Consider the following 25,833-nt stretch of genomic DNA (forward strand, 5'->3'; position numbering starts at 1 on the left):
CTCTGCTAGCTGTGTAATCCTGGGCAATCTACTCCCCCCGACCACCTCGCTGCGTGTCACGCTGATCATGAGGAAATCATCAACAATGCGTTAGGGAGATGTTGGGGGGCATAAAGATGAAAAATGGAAAGTCCTAACTTAGTGACTAGCATGTAAAAGGGGCTCAATAAAAAGATGTTCACCAAATAGACAAGATTCACATATATGGTTGCTCGCTTCTGTTTCTTTACAAAGATACAAACATGTCTACATTAAGTCAACAGTTTATTTCTGAGGCCCTGAAAGCACTTACTTAGCTGTTCTATTAATAGAGCTAAAGGAAGTTATTTGTAAGGATTTGTATCAAACATTCAAGTATCAACTCAATTCAATTAGCATGTAATGAGCACCCTCTGGTAGGGGTGCTTGGCTTGTTCTATAAATCCTGAGAATTGCACAATAAACCTCCATTTATCAGCTCTGTAGATTATCTAAAGATAACTGAATGGTTTCTATGGCATTAATACCACAGAATGTTCTCTGACCGTAGTTTCCTATTGCCTAAATAAAAGAAGAGGAAGAGAGGTTCAATGGATTACTTCCTCGACACACACCCACAAATCCTTCCAAGCTCTCTAGCTACAATACACCCTAACCTCAATAGTCTATTATCCAACTCCCTCTCAATGACCAGCAGCTTCTTTTTGCTTCTTTGCTTTGCTAATGATGTTCTCTTTCCTGGGAATAACTTTCATTCTCCTTCAAAACACCAGTCCAAAGTGTATCCTATCCTTCTTTAAAAGTCCACAAGGAACCATATCTCCTTTGTGAAGTCTTTTTTTTTGACTGTAAAACAGTGCATCTGTTTGATTCTCTCTTATGGTTGTCATTACTATATTTTAATGAAGGAAATGTTAGGTTCTAACTATGAGGTTTGGTCTTTTTTTTTTTTTTAAGTGCCAACCATCACATAATTGTTCATGTTTTAGTAGAGGGAAAAGAACGTCTACAGTCTCTCTAGACTGATTCTCATCGCCTGGCACTTGAAGGCAGCCCTGTAAACGCTGGCTAAATGCATGAATGAATCAATGAATGAGTGAGATCACCCTTAATTTCTGTAGGTATTTTAATATAAGTCATAAATATGGAAGGAAATTTCTCATGGGACAAGACAGCATGCTGGCAGAAGGGCAGCATGGTACGACCCTTCATATAGTTTTATAAAATTAAAATATATCAAGATAGAAAAATATGTGATTATTTTAAGATATAAATGGGCAGAGAAGATTGAATGGCAACATTTCTACAGAAAAAAAGAACTGTTGGGGGCGCCTGGGTGGCTTAGTCGGTTAAGCAACGGCGCAGGTCATGATCCCAGGGTCCTAGGATCGAGCCCCGCGTCGGGCTCCCCGCTCAGCCTCAGGGAGTCTGCTTCTCCCTCTCCATCTCCCTCTCCCCACCTCCAGCTTGTGCTCTATCTCGCTCTCTCTCTCTTCTCTTTCTCTCAAATAAATAAATTAAAAAATCTTTAAATAAAAAAAGAAAAAAGAACTGCTTTATGGTAAAGTGGACATGGCAGAAGTGCAGAATATATTCAATTTAAAATAATATTTGTGAAATACCTCCTTTTAAATAAATAACACTGTCAAGCATCAGTACTTAAAAATACTTTTATAGGATATATTAAAAAGGGTTAACTTCTTTGGGCTTTACTTTTCTCATTTATAAAAGTGAGATTTAATCACCCAATAATACCTAAAAATACCTCAGAACCTTTCCGTGATAATTAAATTAAAGAAGTATGTTTACCACCTGGGCCACTGAAGCTACTTAATTAAAGTTTCCCCAGGGCAATCCTACTGACAGTCGCAGTCTGTAATGTGTGCAGGGAGCACCAGCGGGGAGCTGAAGGTGATGGCGAGGAGGGTGAGCTTGAACATCGATGCACCATTTTCTCCTCTACCATATGTACTATTCATTTAAATGAAACTAGGTCTCTCTTCTCCATGTTTCAAGGGTTACTAAAACTGTTGCTTTAATGCTATCAGATTATTTCATCCTTCTAATCTCTTGGGCAGAAAGAAGATATTTATTTGTACAAATCAGTATTTTGAAATATGAAGTAGAGAACTAAAAAAAAACCGCATCCAGCCACTTTCATCTTTTTTTCTTTTTTTAGGGTGCAGGGATGGGTGGGCTAGGGAGCAGGTATTTTGAGGGGTCCAGGTAATGGAAAGATTGGGAAACAACATTTCCTGTATTTTGACTGTTTGATTAAATTGACCCTCTACATTCGGGCACTATTTGACTCCCTGATTCGCTTTCTTCGCATAGATCCAGCGAGTGGATTACCGAGTATATAATAAAAATAACTGGGTGTGGTTCCTATTGAGTCTCTTCTGAATGAATGCCTTGGACACCCAAGGCAGTACTGAAACCTCACACATCCTCAAACTACACAATTGGCTGTTAGTAAACTGATGCAGGATTTCTAGGCTGTGAGTCTTGTAATGTTGTTTTAAAAACATGTACTCAGGGCGCCTGGGTGGCTCAGTCGTCAAGCGGCTGCCTTCGGCCCAGGTCATGATCCCAGAGTCATGGGATCGAGCCCCGCATCAGGCTCCCTGCTCTGCGGGAAGCCTGCTTCTCCCTCTCCCACTCCCCCTGTTTGTGTTCCCTCTCTCGCTGTCTCTCTCTCTGTCAAATAAATAAATAAAATCTTAAAAAAAAAAAAAAATGTACTCAAAGTCACAGTTTTTAATGAAAAATACTGAACAAAGCCTCAAAATAATTTCCCCTTCAGAAAAAAAGGAATTCCAACTTGACCTGAATCTGGGGTCTAACTCAGCAGGGTGACAATGTTCCCTGAAAGCCACCTCTCAGATAATGATGAGCCCATCAACCACTGGTTCCGGGAACCTTAAGAAAAAACAGATAACATATCCAGCTGGGGTACCCTGTCCTATGTCCTATGTCCTAAAATTCTGTAAGCACTACCTGTTATTTGCTTTTTAGTCTCCAAGTCCCTGGTTTGCTTCAGCACCTGCAGCAGCCGAGGTACCCCATTGAGTTCAGCTACCTCCAATTTGTTGTCATTGTCTTCAAATACCAAGTTTCTCAAGGCCCCACACACGGCTCGCTGAACATCTTCATTCTGAACTTTTAGGAGCTGCAGCAGCTTGGGGATGCCACGAAGCTGATTAACCTGGGAAAGAAATGCATGTGTATTTCAGATATTTATTCTGATGTGGCATTAAAGACATTGGGCTGATTAACCTGGGAAAGAAATGCATGTGTATTTCAGATATTTATTCTGATGTGGCATTAAAGACATTGGTTGTAATATGAATGAACAGATGAAGTTCACTAATGTGGATTAGAACTCCCATCAGACAACAACGGAGACACAACCTGAGACGCACGGCATACAATACACACCTGCTATCAGGCAGTACCTCTCATCAAGGAGCTAACAAATTTGCGAAGGCTGAAACCTATGAGATAACTGAAGGGGAAAATGAAGTGACAGAAGGTAGGTAAGTGATAGCGAAGTGGATAGAAAGAGTTTAGTTATAAAAGCTTTGAGCATAATGAAGATGAACAGACCTGGGAATGCAAGGAATGAGGCGTTTTATGGAAGAACAGCACATTACATGAGTGTTTTTTCCAGGAAAGAATTTTACAGTCAATACAAACAAACAGACTCAATTTCATTAACAGTAGAAATAAAGATTCATTTACCATAGCAACGGTAGTAGCAATGCAAACTAATCCTAAATGCCAGCAATTTTTATGATCAATTGCTTTGGGTATTTAAAAAGATTTATATAAAAATTACGCATTTTAATTTAAGTAAATAATGTAACTTTACACTTTTTGAGATGCTATTTTAGAAACATTTCTCCGATCCAAATATGCAAGAAAGAGTGTGCTGTCTGAGAAAGGGCCAGAACAAGGAATAGAAAAATAGATGATTTAGATTCTGAAATGGATGGTTGTTCAAGAAGACATCAAATAATGACAATCTGAGCAAAGTGATTTTATATTTCAGGCTGCAAATATTATCTAAAAAACCCAAGAGGTGGACATGGATTGCTGAAGAGAAATGTTAAGTTGCAGACTGAGGGCTTTCCTTCTCATAGACTTCCACTGGCATCTGATGCAGAAAAATTTGTTTGTTTTTTAGAGAGAGCGAGACAGAGTGTGAGTGGAGAGGAGCAGAGGGAGAAGGAAAGAGAGAAATCCCAAGCACGCTGAGCGTGGAGCCTGATGCAGGGCTTGATCTCATGACCCTGAGATCATGACCTGAGACAAAATCAAGAGTCTGATGCTTAACTGACTGAGCCACCCAGGCACCCTCAGAAATTTTTAGTAAGAACTTTTGGTAAAGATCTCAGTCATTTTCACCATCTTAATGCAGAAATTTTTAGGATATAACTGTTGTTGTGAATGGGCAGGTGTTTCCCTTTCAGATCAAGTTCATCACCTACAAATGATGCCCTAACTGCACAACAGTTCATGCTCTGGGCCTCATAACACCTTTTCATATTTTCTATGTATCATCAAATTCCAGTTTCCCTTTCATAGACAGATAAATGGTATTTAAGACATAATGTTCCAATTTGACATCTCCCTTTGTTAGGATTGGGAAGACTAGCAAGGCAAGAATAAAAGTCAGGGTTTAAAAATAATAACTATAATAATAATAAAACATAATGACTCCTCCATCCACTTCCAGGTGTTATCTGATAAATAGCTTCTTAAGAACCTTAAGAGATTAAGTACTCTTGGGGCACCTGGGTGACTCAGTCGGTTAAGCATACAACTCTTGATTTCGGCTCAGGTCATGATCTCAGGGATGTGGGATCCTGCCCCCGATCAAGCTCCATGTTGGGCATGGAGCCCTGCTTAAGATTCTCTCTCTCTCCTTCTCCCTCTGCCCACCCCCCTTCCTTCTCTTAAAAAGAGAGAGAGAGAGAGTAGTCTTTTGGTGCCTTTAAGGCTTCGCTGGTAGTAATGAGCAGTACCACTTCCATTTATTGCTCCCTTCAGAGGAGACATTCATTTGCAGAACAGGACACAACTGGTAAACTGCTCACAGCAATTTTGTTGGGCTATGTCTAGAACCATTCTAATACATTTGTGTGACAATGCCAATGAGAAAGAATACTTAGCTATCAATTAATTCTGGTCCAACAGATCATCTATTTGATCACTTCATCTATTCTCATTATTACACTTCCTTAAAAGCAGAAAGGCACAATTTATTTTAAAACAGTCTGTAACTCACATGTTTCCCTAATTCTATCAATTTCTGTTTCATAGTTAGGTTTTAAGGTGGTTAAATTTACACTCTGTAAACTTCATAAATGCCACCTATACTAAATCTTCACACCAGCAGTATAAACATCAGATGCGAAAAGAAAATCCTGTTTGTCCTGAAGGTACTTTGCAAACTTCAGTAATATTTTATTACTTAACTTATAATTTATAAGTTGCCTTCTTCAAAATATGATGCAAAGTGGCTTACTGGCCATATTTCATTTCCAGATGCAATTACAGAATTAGCAAGAAGTGGCATGTGGAAGTCTTCACTGCCCTGACTGGGGGGAAAAGGCGGGGGGGCGGGGGCTCAGACGGCAGGCTTCCCTTACCCTGTCACCTCTATCCCTTTGGCTTTCAGCACTTGTGCCAGCCCGGAAAGAAGGCATTGCAGACACACCATACTCAGATAAAGGTTGAAATCTGCTACAGCTCTAGTTACTGGAGAATTTGACTCCCTATTGTCTAGCACCTAGCCCAAATTAAAAAATAGACTTTAGTAACTTTCATCCATTTTATCAAGCAGATTGAAACAAAATCAGTATCAAATCCAAGAAGTTGATGACATTCACCTTACTGCATATAACTAGAAGGACGGTTGCTGATGGATCCTATATACATTAGGGCCAATGTCAAATGTACTGTCCTTGCCCCCTTTAAATTCAGGGAAGCAGATGGGACCAGAGAGGTTGCATGCGTTTCCCAGTTATACCGAATCCTCAGGGGATTTGTTCTCCCTTTGGGGAAAGGAAAAAAGAAACAGACTAACATGAATGTCTCAGAACTTCAAAAGAACTTTCATTTGAGATGGTTTCTAAATATATGGAACAGCTCTATTCTGATTCTCTTTCCTGCGAACTATAAAATAAATGATGAGGATTTCTGGTGGCAAATAAGCAGAGGGTGACTCCTTTGGGGCAAGGGCTCCCTTGTGCCCTGGTGCCTTTGCTCTTTCTTTCCTGTCTGGAATGCTCTGACCACTATGCTCACTTCCGGCAAAGCCCTACTCATTCTGCATGAGCTGGCTCACATGTCACCTCTGTGAAATGTCACCCCCTTCTCTCTTTTCCTTCCCATTAGAATTAATCACTCCCTGTAAACTGGTATAACCTTTCAGGAAGGCAATTGGCAATATGTGTCAAAAACTTTAAAAATATTCTCTTCTAATAACCTTTACTTGGATATAAATTGAAATGAACACACATGTAATTGTCACTACATTATTTATAATGGTGAAAAATTTGAAACCATAAATGTCCAACAACAGGGGAAGACTGGTTAATGATTGTCACATATCTTTATGTTGAGGTTTCCATGGAAGAGGCAGAGCAATATTAGAACTGACCAATATTTTATTAGTCATTACAGTTTCTTCACCAGTCAAATGGAAATTATCTAAGAATAACAATCTGCATGCTAGGTATATAGTATTCACTCAAAACATGGTAGCTACTACTATCACCGTTAATATGCCACCATTAATATGAGGTATGCAAAATACTGGTAATGTTATGACAAACTGCTTGTGATACAGTGTTACTGAAAAAACTGTATAAAATATCTATGTATTTCCATTCAAACAGTCATAAAGGAGGAAATGAAATTAGGGAGCTTGGAAGAAATGATGGGGGTATAAGTTATGAAAGTAGTTTGTTACTTTGTATTTTTTTAAACAACAAGCATATATTTGTGCATGTTTTTAAAAATTAAACAAAAAAAATCCCTACACACAAAGCTACATATTCATTTTGATTACAGCTATGTACATATATGCATTTAAAAAGTCAGGGGACAAAACCAAAATGATAACAAGAGTGGGAATTGTGGGTATGTTTTTCTTTTTTGTTTCTTACTTTCTCAAATTCTGAGTAATGAATTTGTATGAGTTTATAATAAGATTCTGCAAGACAGTTATGGCAGTCAATACTCCAGTGATGAGATATGAAGCAGGCATGGAAATAAGGTCAGTTTTAAAAGGGACTTGCAGATTAAATTAAGGGGTTTGTCCTTTCTCCTGGAGGCAAGTGGAGCAGCTACTAGAAAGGTCTCCCTCCGTGCTGTAAGGCGACTCTATCAGAAGTGGCTAAGAACGGAGGAAGGTAAATTAACCAGGAAGCAGCTGGATTAACAGAAAACATCGTGATAGGGATTAGCATAGTAGCACTGAGTGGGGAGGGAAAGATGTGGGTAGATTCAAGACACTTTTAGTAGCAGTACTAATAGGTCTTCAAAACTGCATGAATATGAGTATCTTGAGAGGTAAGAATAAAAGAAGGTCAGTCTTTATTCAAATTTTTGTGTCACACCACCTGGCTGCCCTACCACTCACCTACACAGGAAATAATACACTCTGACTCATTACTTCGGGGCAGGCACCGTACCATTATCTGACTGCACCAACTGCATTCTCACAATTCCTTCTAGTAGGACTATTATTTCAACTTTAAAGGTAGGAATGCCGAGAGACTCGGAAAGATTAAATATCTTGCCCAAGGTCACTGAGCTAATTAGGGTGCTGGGTTCACCCCGCCCTGAGTGACTCCTTAGAGTTAACGCCCAAACCACCAAGGGTCCTGCCTTCCAATCCAGTAGGAAGAACAAGTTTAAAACGAGGGTTGGATACTAGAGAAGAAAAACAAAAGATAACGTGTTCATTTTTTGAAATGCTGATGTTGAGTTCAGTGGGATGTCCAGGAAATAGATGGACACATGATTTGGAGCCCAGGGCAGAGATAGAGACTGGAGATGGAGTGAGTCATCAGGATCTTTGACACATGGGAATGGAAGTTGTAAGAGTGGATGAGCAGGTCAGGAGATGGTGTCGAGGGAGAAAAGTCCCAGGAAGGTATCTAAGGAACACGAACATTAAGGACAGGTTGAAGATAAATTTTTCACAGAAGAAACCCGAAGGTGCCAGAGAGATGGAAAAAGAACCAGGAGACCCTGGGCCAAAAGAAGAAAGTTTCAAAAAGAAGAAAGAGATCAACCATATTAAATGGGCTGAGTCCTAATCAAATAAAATAAGGATTAAAAAGTTGCCACTGGTTTTAAAATTTTGATCTTTATTTACACATTGTAATTATTTTTTTAAGATTTATTTTTTAGAAAGAGAGAGCACGTGCACACGTGCGAATGGGGGGAGGGGCAGAGGGGGAGAATCTCAAGCAGACTCCCTGCTGAGTGTGTGGAGCCCAAGGTGGGGCTTGTCCTCAGGATCCATGAGATCATGATCTGAGTCAAAACTGAGAGTCAGTTGCTTAACTGACTGAGCCACCCAGGCGCCCCTAAGATTTTAAGTAATTTCTACACCCAATGTAGGGCTCGAACCCACAACCCTGAGATCAAGAGTTGCATGCTCTACGAACTGAACCAGCCAGGCACCCCTGTAACTGTCTTTTATACATAAATTCAAACACTGTTGCACTATGTTTAATATTAGCAGGATTTTGTTAATATTCTTGGGTTATAACATAATTCTTAAATTTTTCTACCATGCATATATATTTTTAGGCTTCAGTGTGATTTTCATGTTTCATTTTTCTCAAAACCAGTGTTTGTCCTAGCTTTAGAATAAGAGCCAAGAAGGCAAAGCACAGCATTAATCCTCTATGTAAGCAAAATGATATTTATAATCAAATTAGTAACTTAAGAAATAGTGGAAATCTAGCCCAACTTGAGTAACAAAAGAAAAATTCAAGTATTTCCATATTAGAAAATGAAAGCATGCATAATAATGCCCAGCTTTTTAAAATTGGAAATAAAAAAAGATTTAAACATTTATCTGATTTAGTCATAGAAAGGACTAATTTTTAGTCCAATTTTCTTCACCTATATGTATAAAGAAAGTTCATTACTAGTTAAATATATTATTTTTTTAAATCCTTACTTATTCTTCCCATGGAACAAACATATAGGCAAAGCGGCAATGAGAAATACCCAATAATTATATAGCTTTTAAAACCAAAAATATTCTCGACATGGGGATAGGTTTTTTAAAGAAACACCTAAAATACAGATGCAATGAATAGAAATATTGACAGATTTGACTTCAGAAGAATTTTTAAATCCTGCATGATGGGGCGCCTGGGTGGCTCAGTCGTTAAGCACCTGCCTTCGGCTCAGGTCATGATCCCAGGGTCCTGGGATCGAGCCCCATATTGGGCTCCCTGCTCAGCGGGAAGCCTGCTTCTCCCTCTCCTGCTCCCCGTGCTTGTGTTCCCTCTCTCACTGTATTTCTCTCTGTCAAATAAATAAATAAAATCTTTAAAAAAAAAAAAATCCTGCATGATGAAAGATACCATAAGATGTGGTTAACACTGTGGATTATATATAATATGCATAATAGGTAAAGAACTCCTACAAATCATTATGGAAATACAGATCTTAGTAGAAAAAAAAGTCAACAGAACTCTTTTGTCTGACTCTACTTAACCGACTTGCAGGATTACCTACATTCTCTTTATTCCCTCTGTGAACCTTATGGATTCCCTGAGTACTATCAAAGCTGGTAGGTTACTCTGTGTTGGGCTTTGCACTCCCATTTCTACTAGATGAGTCACATGTTTTCCAAGGATAACTTAGGTGTGTTTCCCAATGTATTTAGGCCAACTATACTTGTTACTGTAATCATGTAATTTATTTACCTGTCCTAAATATGAAAGAAATATAAATGTGAAAAGAATTCTGTCTCTCTGAAAACCAATCTGCATGCTTTGGAAAGACTAGATAAAGGTAAACAGCTCTATAAAGCTCTGTAATTATTTTTGGACAAAATTAATGTAAAAGACTAGGGAAAATGTAAAAATCCAGAAGGATTTGAACTCAGATGAATTAGTGCCATTAAGTTCTCATTTCACTTTAAAGAAACTAAAAATTGCAGATGATACATAATGGGCATAGTTTATGAAAAATTAAGACAAACTGTGTAATTGTGTGTGGTATGTGTGTATAATTAATTTTTTTTTCTCTGTAACTCTGATTAAATGACCAACTATTAGTCTTGATGTCAAAAAATAGGAAAATTTCTACCATAAAGAGATGGCTTTTTTTTTTGCTTATTAGATTAACAAAACCAAACAAAGAATAATCTCGTGATGGTACAGGTAAATGGGCAATGGCACTGGGATACAATGTTACTGGGGTGTAAGTTTACACAATTTCAGGGAGAATTTATTAGGGAATTATTTATCAAAACTGATAATGACTCAACAGTGAGGACTGGATTTGCCTACCACCTGAAACAATTTTTAAAAACAGATAAAACATGCAATGGTTTCAAGAACTGAACATGTAGCAATGATGGACAGTGATCCCTCAGGGATGGAAAACAAGCAAGGTGAGCCCCACTGCTGTCAAAGATCACTGTCTCGAGAGTTCTCAGGCTATAGTGTGGTGAGGGGAAAACCCAAATGGAATTCAACAAGCAGAGTTAATTAGTCCTAGAATAAATGCTGCTCTGGTCCCACCTAACAAATCTCAAAAGCAAGATTTGAAAGGATCAAACTGTTTTCAAGCAACTACATCCTAGAACAAAGCTCAAGAATATTTACAGAAATATAAAAATACCCAGCATCCAACAAGGTAAAATTCATAATACCTGGCATTCAATGAAACATTTCCAGTTATGCAAATAAGAAATGGACACAGATACTAGAATTAGTAGACAAGGTCATTCAAGCAGCTATTTTAACAGTCTTTCATATGTTCAGAAATCTCGAGGAAGGATGGAACATGTCAGGTAGAGAAAGAAGATTTAAAAAAAAAACCCAAGTGAGACTAATGGCATATTAAACATTGAAGAAAGGATTAGTGACTTTAAAGCATAGCAATTAAACATATCTAAAAGGAAACACACAGAAAAAAAAAAAAACTAAAGAAAAAGAATAGAGTATGGAGGGCGCCTGGGTGGCTCAGTTGGTTAAGCAACTACCTTCGGCTCAGGTCATGATCCCGGAGTCCTGGGATCGAGTCCCACATCGGGCTCCCGGCTCAGCGGCGAGCCTGCTTCTCCCTCTGACCCTATCCCCTCTCATGCTGTTTCTCTCTCTCTCTCAAATAAATAAATAAATAAAATCTTTAAAAAAAAAAAAAAATAGAGTATGGATAAGCTATGAGACAACTTCAAGCAGACAAATATGTATGTAACAAGTTCCCAAAGGACAGAAAAAATATTTGAAGAATTAGTGGTTGAAAAATCCAACCCAAACTCCAAAATTTGATGAAAAGTAAAAATCTACAAATTTAAGAAACTCAGTGAATTCTCAAGCACAAGAAACCTAAGGAAGGAAAACTACACCAAAGCACATGTGACCAAACTGCTCAATACTAGTGATAAAGAGAAAATCTTAAAAGCAGCTTGGGTGCGCAGAGAGAGAAACAGTATGTACAGAGGAACAATAAAGATGATAGTTCACTTCTTGTCTGAAGCAATGCAAGTGAGAAGACAGTGAAGCAACAACTTTCAAGTACTGGAATAAAAATCTCTCAACCTAGGATTCTACTGCGAGTGAAAATCTCTCAAAAGCAAAGACAAATTCCTTTTCAGACATACAAAAGCTGAAATAGTTAATCACCAGGAGACCTGCACTAGAATAAATGTTAAAGAAAATTCTTTAGGAAATGGGAAATAACAGATAACATCTATACAAAGAAATGAAGAGCACCGGGACAACTTAGATGAAATGGACAAAGTCTTTGAAAGACACAAAGCACCAAAGTTCACTAGGAAGAATATATAGCCCAGAAAGCCCTGTATCATAAAGAAACTGAATTCATAGTTAAGAACCTAGCTAGCCTCCTTAGTACAGTAGGCAGTGTGTCAGTCTCATGATCTGAAGGCCCTGAGTATAGTTAAGAACCTCTCACAAGAAAACTTCAGGTCCAACTGGCTTCACTGGTGAATTCTACCAAACATTTAAGATAGAATTAATATCAATTACAATCAAACTTTCAGAGAATTGAAGAGGAGAGAACACTTTCCAGTGTGAAGCTAGTATTACTCTCAATCCAAAACTGGACTAAGACATTACAAGAAAAGAAAATTATAGATCAATATCCTTTATAAATATAGCTGCATAATTGTTTTAACAGAATTTTAACAAATCTAATTTTAAAAAGTAACAGTACATCATGACCAAGTGAGATTTATCCCAGGAATGGGATAACATTTAAAAATCAAAGTAATTTATCATATTAGCAAAATTAAGATAAAAACCATAGAAATATTTTAGTGGGCAAATAAAACATTTGATAAAATCCAACAACCATTCCTGAGTAAAAAACTAAAACAAAAACTCTGTAAAATTAGGGATAAAGGTAGTTATTCAAGTTGAATGGTGATTTATGAAAAACCTACGGCTAACATCATACTCAACGATTAAAAGCTAACAGCTTTTCTTCTGAAGATCAGCAACAAAAGAAGGATGTCCATTCTGACCACTTTTATTCTAAATAGTATTGAAGTCCTAGCTGGTGCAATTAGACAAGAAAAAGAAATAAGTGGCATCCAAATTGGTAAGGAAAAAGTAAAACTGTCACTATTTTCAGATGACATAGAAAACCCTAAAGACTCCACCAAAACTCTACTACAACTAATCAATAAATTCAGTAAAGTTGTAGGATACAATATGCAAAAATCTGTTGAATTTCTGTATACCAATAATAAACTATCAGAATTTAGAAAACAAACCCATTTACAATTGCATAAAAAAATACCTAGGAATAAATTTAACCAAGGAGGAGAAAGACCTGTATACTAAAAAGTATAAGATACTGATGAAAGAAACTGAAGACAAATATAAATGGAAAGATATTCCATGTTTCTGGATTAGAAAAATTAATATTGTTAAAATATCCATACTACCCAAAGCAATCTACAGATTCCATGCAATTCCTATGAAAATTCCAATCGTATTTTTCACAAAAATAGACCATACAATACTAAAATTTATATGGAACCACAAAAAGACCCTAGCCAAATCAATCTTTTTTTTTTGCCAGACGGTGACATAAGCATTTTATTTATTTTTTTAAACTTTAAAAAAATTTTTAATTTCTGTATAGTTGACATATGGTGTTATATTAGTTTCAGATGTACAATACAGTGATTCAACAATTCTGTATATCACTCAGTGCTCATCAGGACACGTGCACTTCTTAATCCCCATCCCCTATTTCACCAATTACTCCCACCCACCTCCCCTCTGGTAACCATCAGTTTGTTCTCTATAGTTAAGAGTCTGTTTCTTTAGCCAAATCAATCTTAAGAAAAATAAAACTGGAGGCATCATACTTCCTGATTTCAAAACTACATTAAAAAGCTATAGTAATAAAAACAGTATATTGGCATAAAAAGATGCACAGATCAACGGAACAGAATAAACACTCCAGAAACAAACCCACACACATATGGTCAATTAATTTACAACAAAGAAGCTGAGAATACACAATGGGGAAAGAAGAGTCTCCTCAACAAACAGTGTTGGGAAAACTGAACAGCCACATGCAAAAAAAATGAAACTAGACCACTATCTTTCACCATACACAAAAATTAACTCAAAATGGATTAAGTCTTTAATATGAGACCTGAAACCATAAAACTCCTAGAAGAAAACCTAGGCAGTAAGCTCTTTGACATCAGTCTTTGCAATGAGTTTTTGGATATGACACCAAAAGAAAAGGCAACAAAAGCCAAAATAAGCAAGTGGGACTAGATCAAATAGCAAAGGAAACCATCACAAAATGAAAAGGGCAACCTATGGAATGGCAGAAAATATTTGCAAATCATATATCTGATAAGGGGTTAATATTCAAAATATATAAAGAACTCACATGACTCAATAGCAAAATGCCAACAACAATCCAATTAAAAAATGGGAAGAGGATTTGAACAGATATTTTTCCAAAGAAGACATACAGATGGCTGACATACAGAAAAGGTGTTCAGCATTCTTAATCATCAGGGAAATGCAAATCAAAACCACAATGAAATCTCATATCACACCTGTCAGAATGGCTATCACCAAAAAGACAAGAAATAACAAGTATCGGCAAGGATGTGGCAAAAAGGGAACTCTTGTGCATTGCTGGTGGGAATGTCAACTGGTACAAGCACTCTGAAAACATGGAGGTTACTCAAAAAGTTAAGAATAGAACTACCTTATGACTCAAAAACTCTACTTCTGGATATTTATCAGAAGGAAATGAAAACACTAACTCAAAATGATAAACAAACTACCATTTTTACCACAGCATTACTTACAAGACCCAAGACATGGAAACAACCTAAGTATCCATTGATGGATGAATGGATAAGGAAAATGTGGTATATGTACACAACGGGATATTATGCAGTCATAAATAAGAAGGAAATCCTGCTATTTGCAACAACATGGATGGATCTTGAGGGTATTATACTGAGTGAAAAAGCGAACAAATACTACATAATCCCACGTATACATGGAATCCAAAAACAAACAAACAAAAAACAAAATCAAAGATACAGAGAACAGACTGGTGGTTGCCAGAGATGGGGGGTTTGGCATGGGTGAAATGGGTGAAGGTGGTCAAAAGATACATACCTCCAGTTAGAAAACAAGTCATGAAGATGTAATGTACATCATGATGACTAGTTATTAATACTGTACTGTATATTTGAAATTGCTAAGAGAGTAGAACTTAAAAGTTCTCATTACAAGAAAAAAAATTGTAACTGTATGGTGACAGATGGTAACCAGACTTGTGGTGATCATTTCACAATATATACATACATCACATTGTACACCTGAAAATAATGCTTATCTATATTATTATCAATATAATTCAATTATAATGCTAAAAAAGTAGGAAAAAGGAATGGTGTTAAAAATACTAAAATACAAAACTTCTTCCTTCCTTCCAAAAAGAACCACATAAAAACCCCCCAGATTAAATTCCTAAAAACAAACAAACAAAAACTTATAGGTTGCACCATACTTAACAGTGAAAGAACAACCAAATGCTTCCCCCAATGATCAAGACATGTCCACTCTCACTTCTTTTTAATATTGCACTAGAGGTTCTAGCCAGTACAGTAAGAAAAAAAGAAAAAAGAAATAGATTTATCCAGATTGAAAAGATACAAAAGTGTCTTTATTAGCAGACGGCATGCTCTATGTAGAAAATCTGATGAGTCTACAAATATTCTACTACAGCTAAAAGTGAATTTAGTAATATTGCAGTAAAACTACAAAATACAGCTGAGAGCAATTAAAGACCTAAATAAATGGTGAACTATACCATGGTCAGGAGTCAGAAGACTCAATATTGTTTAGATGAAAATTTTCCATATACTGATCTATAGATTCAATGCAATCTCAAACAAAATCCCAGCAGTTTTTTCATAAAGAAATAGATTCTAAAATTCATGTGATAGCAAAAGACCTAGAAGAGCCAAAATCACTTGAAAAAGAATAAAGTCAGAGGACTAACACTAGCAATCTTCAATATAAAACTATATTAATATATAAAACTATAGTAATCAAGACAGTATGAGATTAGCATGAAGATAGACCAATAATAGATCAATGAAATAGAATACATAGTGCAGAAAAAGACTCACATATATGTGATCAATTCATTTTCAACAAAGGCAGAAATACAGTTTAGACATAAAATAATAGTCTTTTCAACAAATGGCACCTAAACAATTGCTCATATAAATATATTTATATCTTTTAAAAGAAACTTCAGTCCACATCTTGCAATATATACAAAATTCATCCCAAGTGGATGGTAGACCAACTATAAAATCTGACACTTATAAAACTTCTGGAAGAATATATAGATTATCTTTGTGACCTTAGAGTGAGTGTCCAGAAAGATTTCTTGGATAACCATGAAAAGCACAATCCATAAAGAAAAAATTTATAATTAGACTCCATCAAAATTAAAAACTGTTAAAAGAATGAAAAGATAAAATACAACTGGGAGAAAGGATTTCCAAATCATGTATCTGGAAAAAAAAATAAAAAAAGACTTACACCCAGAATACATAAATGTCAAAATTCAATGACAAGAGAACAAAAACCCAAATAAAAACGGGCAAAAGAACTATAATGAGCTATCACCTCACACCTGTCGGAATGGCTAAAATCAACAACACAAGAAACAACAGGTGTTGATGAGGATGTGGAGAAAAAGGAACCCTCATACACTGTTGGTGGGAATGAACACAAACTGGTGCAGCCACTGTGGAAAACAGTATGGAGGCTCCTCAAAAATTTGAAAATAAAACTATCCTACAATCCAGCAACTGCACTATGGGGTATTTACCCAAAGAATACAAAAATACTAATTCAAAGGAGTACATGCACCCCTATGTTCACAGCAGCATTATTTACAACAGCCAAACTATAGAAATGGCCCAAGTGTCCACTGACTGATGAACGGATAAAGAAGAGATGGTAATATATACACAATGGAGTATTACTTGGCCATAAAAAAGAATGAAATCTTGCCATTTGCAATGACATGGATGGAGCTAGAGGGTATTATGCTAAGCAAAATAAGTCAGTCAGAGAAAGACAAATACCATATGATTTCACTCGCATGTGCAATTTGAGAAACAACACAAATGAGCATGGGGAAAAGGGAGAGAGAGAGGCAAACCAAGAAACAGACACTTAACTATAGAGAACAAACTGATGGTTACCAGAGGAGAGGTGGGTGGGTGGACGGGTTAAACAGGTGACGGGGATGAAGGAGGGCACTTGTTGTGATGAGTACCAGGTGTTGTAAGTGTTGAATCACTCTTTTGTGCACCTGAAACTAATGTTACACTGTATGCTAACTAACTGGAATTCAAAATTATTTTTAAGGGCGCCTGGGTGGCTCGGTTAAGCGTCTGCCTTTGGCTCAGGTCATGATCCCGGGGTCCTGGGATCAAGTACCACATCAGGCTCCCTGCTCAGTGGGGAGTCTGCTTCTCCCTCTGCTTCTGCCCCTCCCCCCGGCTTGTGTGCTCTCTTGCTCTCTCGCTCTCAAATACATAGAATCTTTAAAAGTATTTTTAAAAAAGAAGAAAATGGGCAAAAGATCTGAACACACATTTCACTAAAGAAAACACAGGGATGGAAAGCACATGAAAAGATGTTCAACATCATTAGTCATTAGTCATTTGGAAATGTAAGTTAAAACCATAATAAAATACTACTACAAACCAACAGGCTAAAATTCAGATTGATCAAATATTAGGATGTGGAGGAACTAGAACTCTCATACATTGCTGGTGGGAATGTAAAATGGCTCAGCTATTTTGTAAATAGTTTGGCAGTTTCTTAAAAAGTCAAACATACAACTACCATATCATCCAGGCATTCCACTCCTAGGTATTTATTTACCCAACAGAAATGAAAACATATGTTTGTACACATATGTTCATAGCAGTTTTATTTGTAATAGCCAAAACTCAAATGTCCATGAACAGGTGAGTGAATAAACAAATTAAGGTGTATCCATACAATGAAATACTAGTCAGCTATACTCAAACAAACACACACCCACGCACCTTTTGATACACACGACATGGATGAATCTCAAAAGATTAAAGCTCGGTAAAAGAATCCAGAGGAAAAGCATATATACTATATAATTTATATAAAACTCTAGTAAATTCAATATAATCTATAGTAACAGAAAGCAGATCATTGGTTACCTGGGGACTAGAAGAGGGTTGGGGAGGGGTCAGAAGTATGGATTACAAAGAGGCACAAGGAGGGGCGCCTGGGTGGCTCAGATGGTTAAGCGTCTGCCTTCGGCTCAGGTCATGATCCCAGAGTCCTGGGATAGAGCCCCACATCGGGCTCCTGGCTCAGCGGGGAGCCTGCTTCTCCCTCTGCCTCTCTCCCTGCTCATGCTCTCTCTCTCTCTCTGTATCTCTGTGTCTCAAATGAATAAATAAAATCTTTTTTTAAAAAAAAAAGAGGCACAAGGAAACTTTGAAGGTAATGAATATATTCATTATCTTGATTGTGATGATTTCATGATGTCAAAACAAGGCAAAACTTAAATGGCCCTTAATAAAGCTGTTAAAAAATGAACAAACAAAACTGGTACATTTATACAATAGAAATCTATGTAGCAATTTTAAAGAATGAAGTAGGGTTAATATATACCAAACATTTCCAAGATACAGGGTTAAAGGAAAACAAAGTGCAGGGTACTATACATAATCTGCTACCATTTACAATTTTGTTTTAAAAAAAGTTACCGAACCAACCTATCTAATAATTGTTTCTATATGCATAGAATATCTCTGGAAAGAGACCCAAAAATTGATGAGAAAGAGAGATAGGGAGAGAAGGAGGGAGGGAGGAGGAGAGAGGACAGGAGAGTGAGAGAGAAGGAAAGAGGGAGATGGGGGGGTAGGCTGAGATTTGATGCAGAAGGGAAACAGTTTTCACTACAAACCTTTCTGAACTAGGATTTTTTCCTGCACAAATGTACCACTTTTTCAACAAACATAAAATGACCTATTGATTCCATTTTGGTGAGCTCTGTCCTATAGAACACTTACACCAGGGCGTCTGGGTGGCTCAGTGAATTAAGTGTCTGGCTCCTGATTTCGGCTCAGGTCATGATGTCAGGATCGTGAGATCGAGCCCCACGTTGGGCTCCACGCTCAGTGCGGAGTGTGCTTGAGATTCATTCTCCCTCCCTCTCCCTCCCCTTGTCCCTCCCCCCACTCGCGTGCATACGTGCGCGCGCTCTCTCTCTTAAAATCTTTTTTAAAAAAGTCTCAAGACTTTATTAATTTATTTAAAATTGACCTATAATTGACATATAACTCAATAAAGATTTTTTTTACATTTATTTGAGAGAGAGCAAGAGTGAGAGAGAACGCAGAGGGAGAGAGAGAAGCAGGCTCCCCGCTGAGCAGAGAGAGCCCTATGCCAGGCTTGATCCCAGGACCCCGTGATCATGACCCAAGCTGAAGGCAGACGCTTAACCCATTGAGCCACCCAGGCGCCCCGAGATTTTTTTAAATTTAATTAAACTAATGGTTTCAGTTTGCATGGCCACTGTTAATAGATGTGAAAGCATGATAATTTTAAACTGGACTTAAGATGACACTCACCCTTTTCCGCGCTTCAGATTTCTGGAAGCACTCGTGCTGTATGAAAGTAGCTGCAGCAGAAATTCTGGGTGGCGGTGTGTGGTCTGCATCGAGCATACTCACTGCTCGCTCCAGAGTCATCTCCATCTCTGCATTCCTAGACAAACAGTCACAGATTCAGCAGAATTCCAAACCTGCTCCCTCCTGCCTACCAACCTGATCCTCCAGAAATGACTCTGCTAATATCCGAAAGCACCTAGAACATCTGAGCCTTGGCTTCTCTTCCCCCAAAAGAAAAGTCAGCACCTGAAGATCAGAAGGTACAGGAAGCTAGCAGAAGAAATATTCCAGCTCTGGTCAGACTGGCCTCTGAAAATGTCACTGAATTGAGCAGACTCATAATATATACCAAAGAAAGAAGCTGAAGTCTGTTTAAGATAAATATGTGTAGTATGATAATTACATATTAAAAGGTCACTTTAAAGGCACAATGTGTGGGGTGCCTGGTGGCTCAGTCAGTGGAGCCACTTATAAATACATACATACATAGATACATACATAAGGCACAATAAGACTTTACGTGGAACTTAAAATAAATTTGATCTTAGAAATTAAGAATTATTTCTACCATGGTAATGTTACATCTGTTGATGAAACACCTTCCCTCAATAATCATTAGATTTTTCTCAAAGCTGCTCAGAATCTGTTATTTCACCTAACAATGAGTTTTAAAAGGAGCATTCAAAAAGTTTTCTAGGGGCGCCTGGGTGGCTCAGTCGTTAAGCGTCTGCCTTCGGCTCAGGTCATGATCCCAGGGTCCTGGGATCGAGCCCCGCATCAGGCTCCCTGCTCGGCGGGAGGCCTGCTTCTCCCTCTCCCACTCCCCCTGCTTGTGTTCCCTCTCTATGTCTCTCGCTGTTAAATAAAATCTTTAAAAAAAAAAAAAAGTTTTCTAATAAAAATAATAGTATGTAAACAGTAAAAGCCAGTAAAATTGAGTTTGTTTTGTTCAAATAAGGCTTGCTGATGTGACAGAACCCATCAGGGAAAGTAATGATTAAACATAATTATAATATGCTTTTTCTTAAAGAAAACAATTTTGTACACATTCTGTCACCATTTGCTTTGCCACTGCAATGACATTTGGTTTATGTCTATCTAGTAGCGTACTTTTGTCCTTTACTAATTGTGGGTATTTATAGTGATGATGAAATCTGACGCAGTTCGACACAAGAGAGGATAATTTATAGAGGACAAATAAAATTGCCACTTGTAAAACAATAGCTCCCAAATGCCTCATGGAACTGGTTTTTTCCTCCCTTTTATTTCTGCCTGGAGGGTAACTAGGTTAGGCAACCTATTATCACTGTGGATGTGAACACATTCATGCTTCCGTAAGCACTGACTCAGAGAAAGCAGACGCAGGATGGCAACATCTTAGAATTATGGCTAAAAACTTGTCTTAAAGGTATCCTAGGACTTTGGCTTCAAAGAGGATTACACCTGATTCACTCCTGGTAATGGAGAACAAAAGGATAGCTTGGCAGGGTATTTTGCAGTATCTGCTAACAAGCACAATGAATACAGGCATACCATGTTTTATCGTACCTTACTCTACGATGCTTTGCAATATTGCTTTTTTAAAAATTTGAAGGCTGTGCAACCCTGCGTCAAGCGTGCCTATCAGTGCCAGTTTTCCAACAGCGTTTTCTCCCCTCATGTCTCTGCGTCACATTTTGGTAATTCTCACAATATTTCAAATTTTTTGCTACAGTGATCGGTGATCAATGATCTTTGACGTTACTACTGTATTTATTTGGGGGGGGGGGTGCCACGAACCACACCCTCATAAAATGGTGAACTTGACTGATAAATGTGTGTATTCTGACTGCTCCACCAACCGGCTATTTCCCCATCTCTCCCTTCTCCATAGGGCCTCCATATTCCCTGAGACACAGACTGAGCCAGTTAATAACCCTACAGTGGTCTCTAAGTGTTCGAGTGAAAGGAAGAGTTGCACGTCTCTCACTTTAAATCAAAAGCTAGAAATTGTTAAGCTCAGTGAGGAAGGCACATTGAAAGCCAAGAAAGGCTGAAAGCCAGGCCTCTTGTACCAAACAGCTGGCCAAATTGTGAATGCAAAGTAAAAGTTCTTGAAGGAAATAGAAAGTTCACTCTAGCGAACACACAAATGATAAGAGAGTGAAACAACAGGGGCGCCTGGGTGACTCAGTCGGTTAAGTGTCTGCCTTCAGCTCTGGTTGTGATCCCGGGGTCCTGGGACTGAGCCCGGGGAATGGGGTTCCACACTCAACGGGGCGTCTGCTTATCCCTCGCTCTCTGCCCCTCTCCCCGCACCCCCGCTCATGCTCAGTCTCTAGCTTGCTCTCTCTCAAGTAAATAAATAAAATCTTTAAAAAAAAAAAAAAAGTGAAACAACCTTATTGCTGATATGGAGAAATTTTCAGTGGTCTGGAAAGATGATCAAACCAGCCACAACATTCCCTTAAGCCAAAGCCAAAACCACAGAAAGGCCCTGACTCTCTTTAATTCTGTAAAGTCTGAGAGAGGTGAGGAAGCTGCAGAAGAAAAGTATGAAGCAAACAGAGGTTGGTTCATAAGGTTTAAAGAAAGAAGCTGTTTCCATAACATAAGTGCAAGGGTGAAGCACATTTAAAAAAAAAAAAAAAAACTATGTATTTGAGAGAGTGCGTGCAGGGTGGGGGCGGGGAGGGCAAAGGGAGAGGGAGAGAAAGTCTTAAGCAGACCCCTCACTAAGCGCAGAGCCTAAGCGGGGCTCAATCTCACGACCCTGAGATCAGGACCTGAGCTGAAATCAAGAGTTGGATGCTTAACTGACTGCGCCACCCAGGCGTCCCTCAAGGTGAAGCACTTTCAAAGATATACATTTTTTAATTTTTTATTTTGTTTTATTTTTTTGAGACAGAGAGTGCATGCAAGTTGGAGGGGGGTAGGGAAAGAGGGAGAGAGAGAATCTCAAGCAGACTCCATGCCCGGCATGGAGCATGGTACAGGGTTTGATCTCACGACCCTGAGATCGTGACCTGAGCCAAAATCAAGAGTCAGATGCTCAACAGACTGAGCCACCCAGGCACCCCTAGGTGAAATACTTTTGTAGAAGCTACAAGTCATCCAGATCTTGCTAAGATAATTAATGAAGGTGGCTACACTAAACAACAGATTTTCAATGTATACAAAGCAGCTTTATATTAGAAGAAGATGCCATCTGAGACTTTCATAGCTAGGGAGGAGAAGCCAATGTCTGGTTTCATAAACAGGCCGACTCTTTTGTTAGGTCTATTGCAGCTGGTGACTCTAAGTTGAAGCCAATGCTCACTGACCATTTCCAAAATCCTAGGGCCCTTAAGAATTATGCTAAATCGGGTGCCTGGGTGGCTTAGTCGTTAAGCGTCTGCCTTCGGCTCCGGTCATGATCCCAGGGTCCTGGGATCGAGCCCCGCATCGGGCTCCCTGCTCTGCGGGAAGCCTGCTTCTCCCTCTCCCACTCTCCCTGCTTGTGTTCCCTCTCTCGCTGTGTCTCCCTCTGTCAAATGAATAAATAAAATATTTAAAAAAAAAAAAAAAGAATTATGCTAAATCTACTTTGCCTGTGCTCTATCAATGGGACAAAAAACCCTGGATGACAGCACATTTGTTTGCAACATGGTTTATTGAATATTTAGCCCACTGTTGAGACCCACCGCTCAGAAGGAAAAGATACCTTTCAAAATATTACTGTTCATTGACAATGCATGGGATCACCCAAGAAATCAGATGGAGACATACGATGAGATTAATGTTGTTTTTATGCTTACTATCACAATATCCATTCTGCAGCCCATGGATCAATGAGTAATTTTGACTTTCAAGTCTTACTATTTAAGAAATACATCGCTTTGGTGGTACGTATACTAAAATTGGAACCATACAGAGAAGATTAGCATGGCCTTTGCGCAAGGATGACATGTAAATTCATGAAGTGATCTACGGTTTTTATAAGTCGGGAATAAAAGGCACAGCATAAGTATAGTCAATGATACTGTAATAGGGTTGTATGGTGACAGATGGCAGCTACACTTGTGAGGAGCATAGCATAATTTATAAACTTGATGAATCAATATGTTATATACCTGGAACTAATGTAACATTGTGTATCAACTACATGCACTCAAATTTAAAAAATTAAAAAAAAAAATACACCGTGCAAGGCTATAGCTTCCATAGATAGTAATTCCTCTGATGGATTTGGGCAAAGTAAATTGAAAAGCTTCTAGAAAGGATTCACCATTCTAAGTGCCATATAAGAGCATTCCTGATTCAAGGTGCCTGGCTGGCTCAGTTGAAAGAGCAAGTGACTCTTGATCTTGGGATCGTGAGTTTGAGCCCCACAATGGGTGTAGAGATTACGTAGATAAATAAAACTAAAAAAAAAAATAAAGAGCATCCTGATTCACAGGAAGAGATCAAAATATCAACATTAACAGAAGTTTGGAAGAAGTTGATTCCAACCCTCAAGATGACTTTGAGGGGTTCAGGACTTCAGTAGAGGAAGTAACTGCAGATGTGGTGGAAATAGCCAGAGAGCTAGAATCAGAAGTGGAGCCTGAAGATAGGACTGAATTGCTGCAATCTCATGATAAAACTTTAACAGAAGAGGAGTTGCTTCATATGGATAAGCAAAGAAAATGGCTTCTTGAAATGGAATCTACTGCTGGTGAAGATGCTGTGAAGACTGCTGAAATGACAATAAAGGGTTTAGAATATTACATCAACTTAGTTGCTAAAGAAGCTGCAGGGATGGGAGAATTGCTTCCAATTTTGAAAGAAGTTCTCCTGTGGGTAAAATGCTATCAAACAGCATCACATGCTAAAGAGAAATCATTCATGCAAGGAAAAGTCAATCAATGGGGCAAACTTCATTGTCTTATTTTTTTTTTTAAATATTTTATTTAGGGGTGCCTGGGTGGCTCAGATGGTTAAGCGTCTGCCTTCGGCTCGGGTCATGATCTCTAGGTCTTGGGATCGAGCCCCATGTCGGGCTCCCCGCTCGGCGGGGAGTCTGCTTCTTCCTCTCCCTCTGCCTCTCCCCCTGCTTGTGCTCTCTCTCACTCTGTCTCTGTATCTCTCTCAAATGAATAAATAAAATATTTTTTAAAAATAAAATAAATTAAAAAAATAAAGATTTTATTTATTTGACAGGGAGGGACACACAGCGAGAGAGGGAACACAAGCAGGGAGAGTGGCAGAGGGAGAAACAGGCTTCCTGCCAAGCAGGGAGCCTGATTCGGGGCTCGATCCCAGGACCCTGGGACCATGACCTGAGCCGAAGGCAGACGCCTAAGGACTGAGCCACCCAGGTGCCCCGTAAACTTCATTGCCACACCCCAACCTTCAGCAACCACCACCCTGATCAGTCAGCAGCCATGAACAATGAGGTAAGACCCTCCACCAGGAAAAAGATTACCACTCTATGAATGCTCAGATGACGGTTAGCATTTTTTAGCAATAAAGTAGTTTTAAATTAAGGTATGTACATTGGTTTTTTTTAGACATAATGCTATTGCATATTTAATAGATTATGGTGTAAACATAACCTTTATGCCCACTGGGAAAACAAAATATTCATATTTGCCCCACTTTACTATGATATTCACTCTATTGTAGCCGTCTGGAACCTAACCCACCATACCTTCGAGGTATGCCTGTAAATTCTCTCTTATATCAGGCTAGCCCACTAATACATCTATAGATATGAGTGTATGTATGTGTAGTGTTGTGAATGGTGTGTTTGTGTGTGGGTGGATGTGACAAAGGTGAGGAGGTAAGAGTAATGGGACTCATGACTAAAAACCAATACCCAGTGCTTCTGATACACCATGTTCAAACATACCAGTGTTACCTCATGAGTATAAGAGTATTAAGAAGGAAGCAGAACAGTTCTGGCATCTGTACTGAGAATTATATAATGATTTATATTTTAAAGTTGTGCCTCAGGAGTCAATTTAATGGGTAAAAATGTAGGTTATTACTATTTGAGTCACTTTTATTTGGTATAAACACAGCTTTTAAAAGAGATGAAGGGGCGCCTGGGTGGCTCAGTTGGTTAAGCAGTTAAGCGTCTACCTTCAGCTCAGGTCATGATCTTGGTCCTGGGATCAAGCCACATGCTGGGCTCCTGGTTCAGCGGGGAGCCTGCTTCTCCCCCTCCCTAGGCCCCTCCCCCCACTTGTTCATGTGCTCTCTCTCTCTCAAATATATAAATACAGTCTTTAAAAAAATAAATAAAAGAGATGGAAATATTTTATATGCATGGACTCCAATGCCTTTACAGAGAAATCAAAACTCTAATACGCTCCATCTCGTGGCAATTTCAAGTGCTTACCCTCTAACACTACAGGTGTTTTAACTGATGAAGGATC

The 25,833-nt window shown here is 38.4% G+C and overlaps 1 protein-coding gene and 1 non-coding gene across 2 annotated transcripts in view; one reads left to right on the forward strand and one right to left on the reverse strand.

Annotated features, from left to right (window-relative positions):
* The window catches only part of PKP2 (plakophilin 2), a 93,348-nt gene that overhangs the window by 46,698 nt on the left and 20,817 nt on the right, over positions 1-25,833 (reverse strand). The window contains exons 4-5 of the mRNA XM_032432828.1: positions 19,415-19,550; positions 2,977-3,184 (exon numbers count right to left, since the gene is read on the reverse strand). Coding sequence (XP_032288719.1) covers positions 2,977-3,184; positions 19,415-19,550 — 344 coding nt within the window. The remainder of the gene's footprint in view (positions 1-2,976; positions 3,185-19,414; positions 19,551-25,833) is intronic.
* Positions 23,301-23,408, forward strand: LOC116621613. The gene has a single exon (XR_004297419.1). It is a non-coding gene; the product is annotated as a U6 spliceosomal RNA (small nuclear RNA).

Source organism: Phoca vitulina, unplaced genomic scaffold, assembly GCF_004348235.1.
Source record: "Phoca vitulina isolate PV1807 unplaced genomic scaffold, GSC_HSeal_1.0 scaffold49, whole genome shotgun sequence".
Lineage (NCBI taxonomy): Eukaryota > Metazoa > Chordata > Mammalia > Carnivora > Phocidae > Phoca > Phoca vitulina.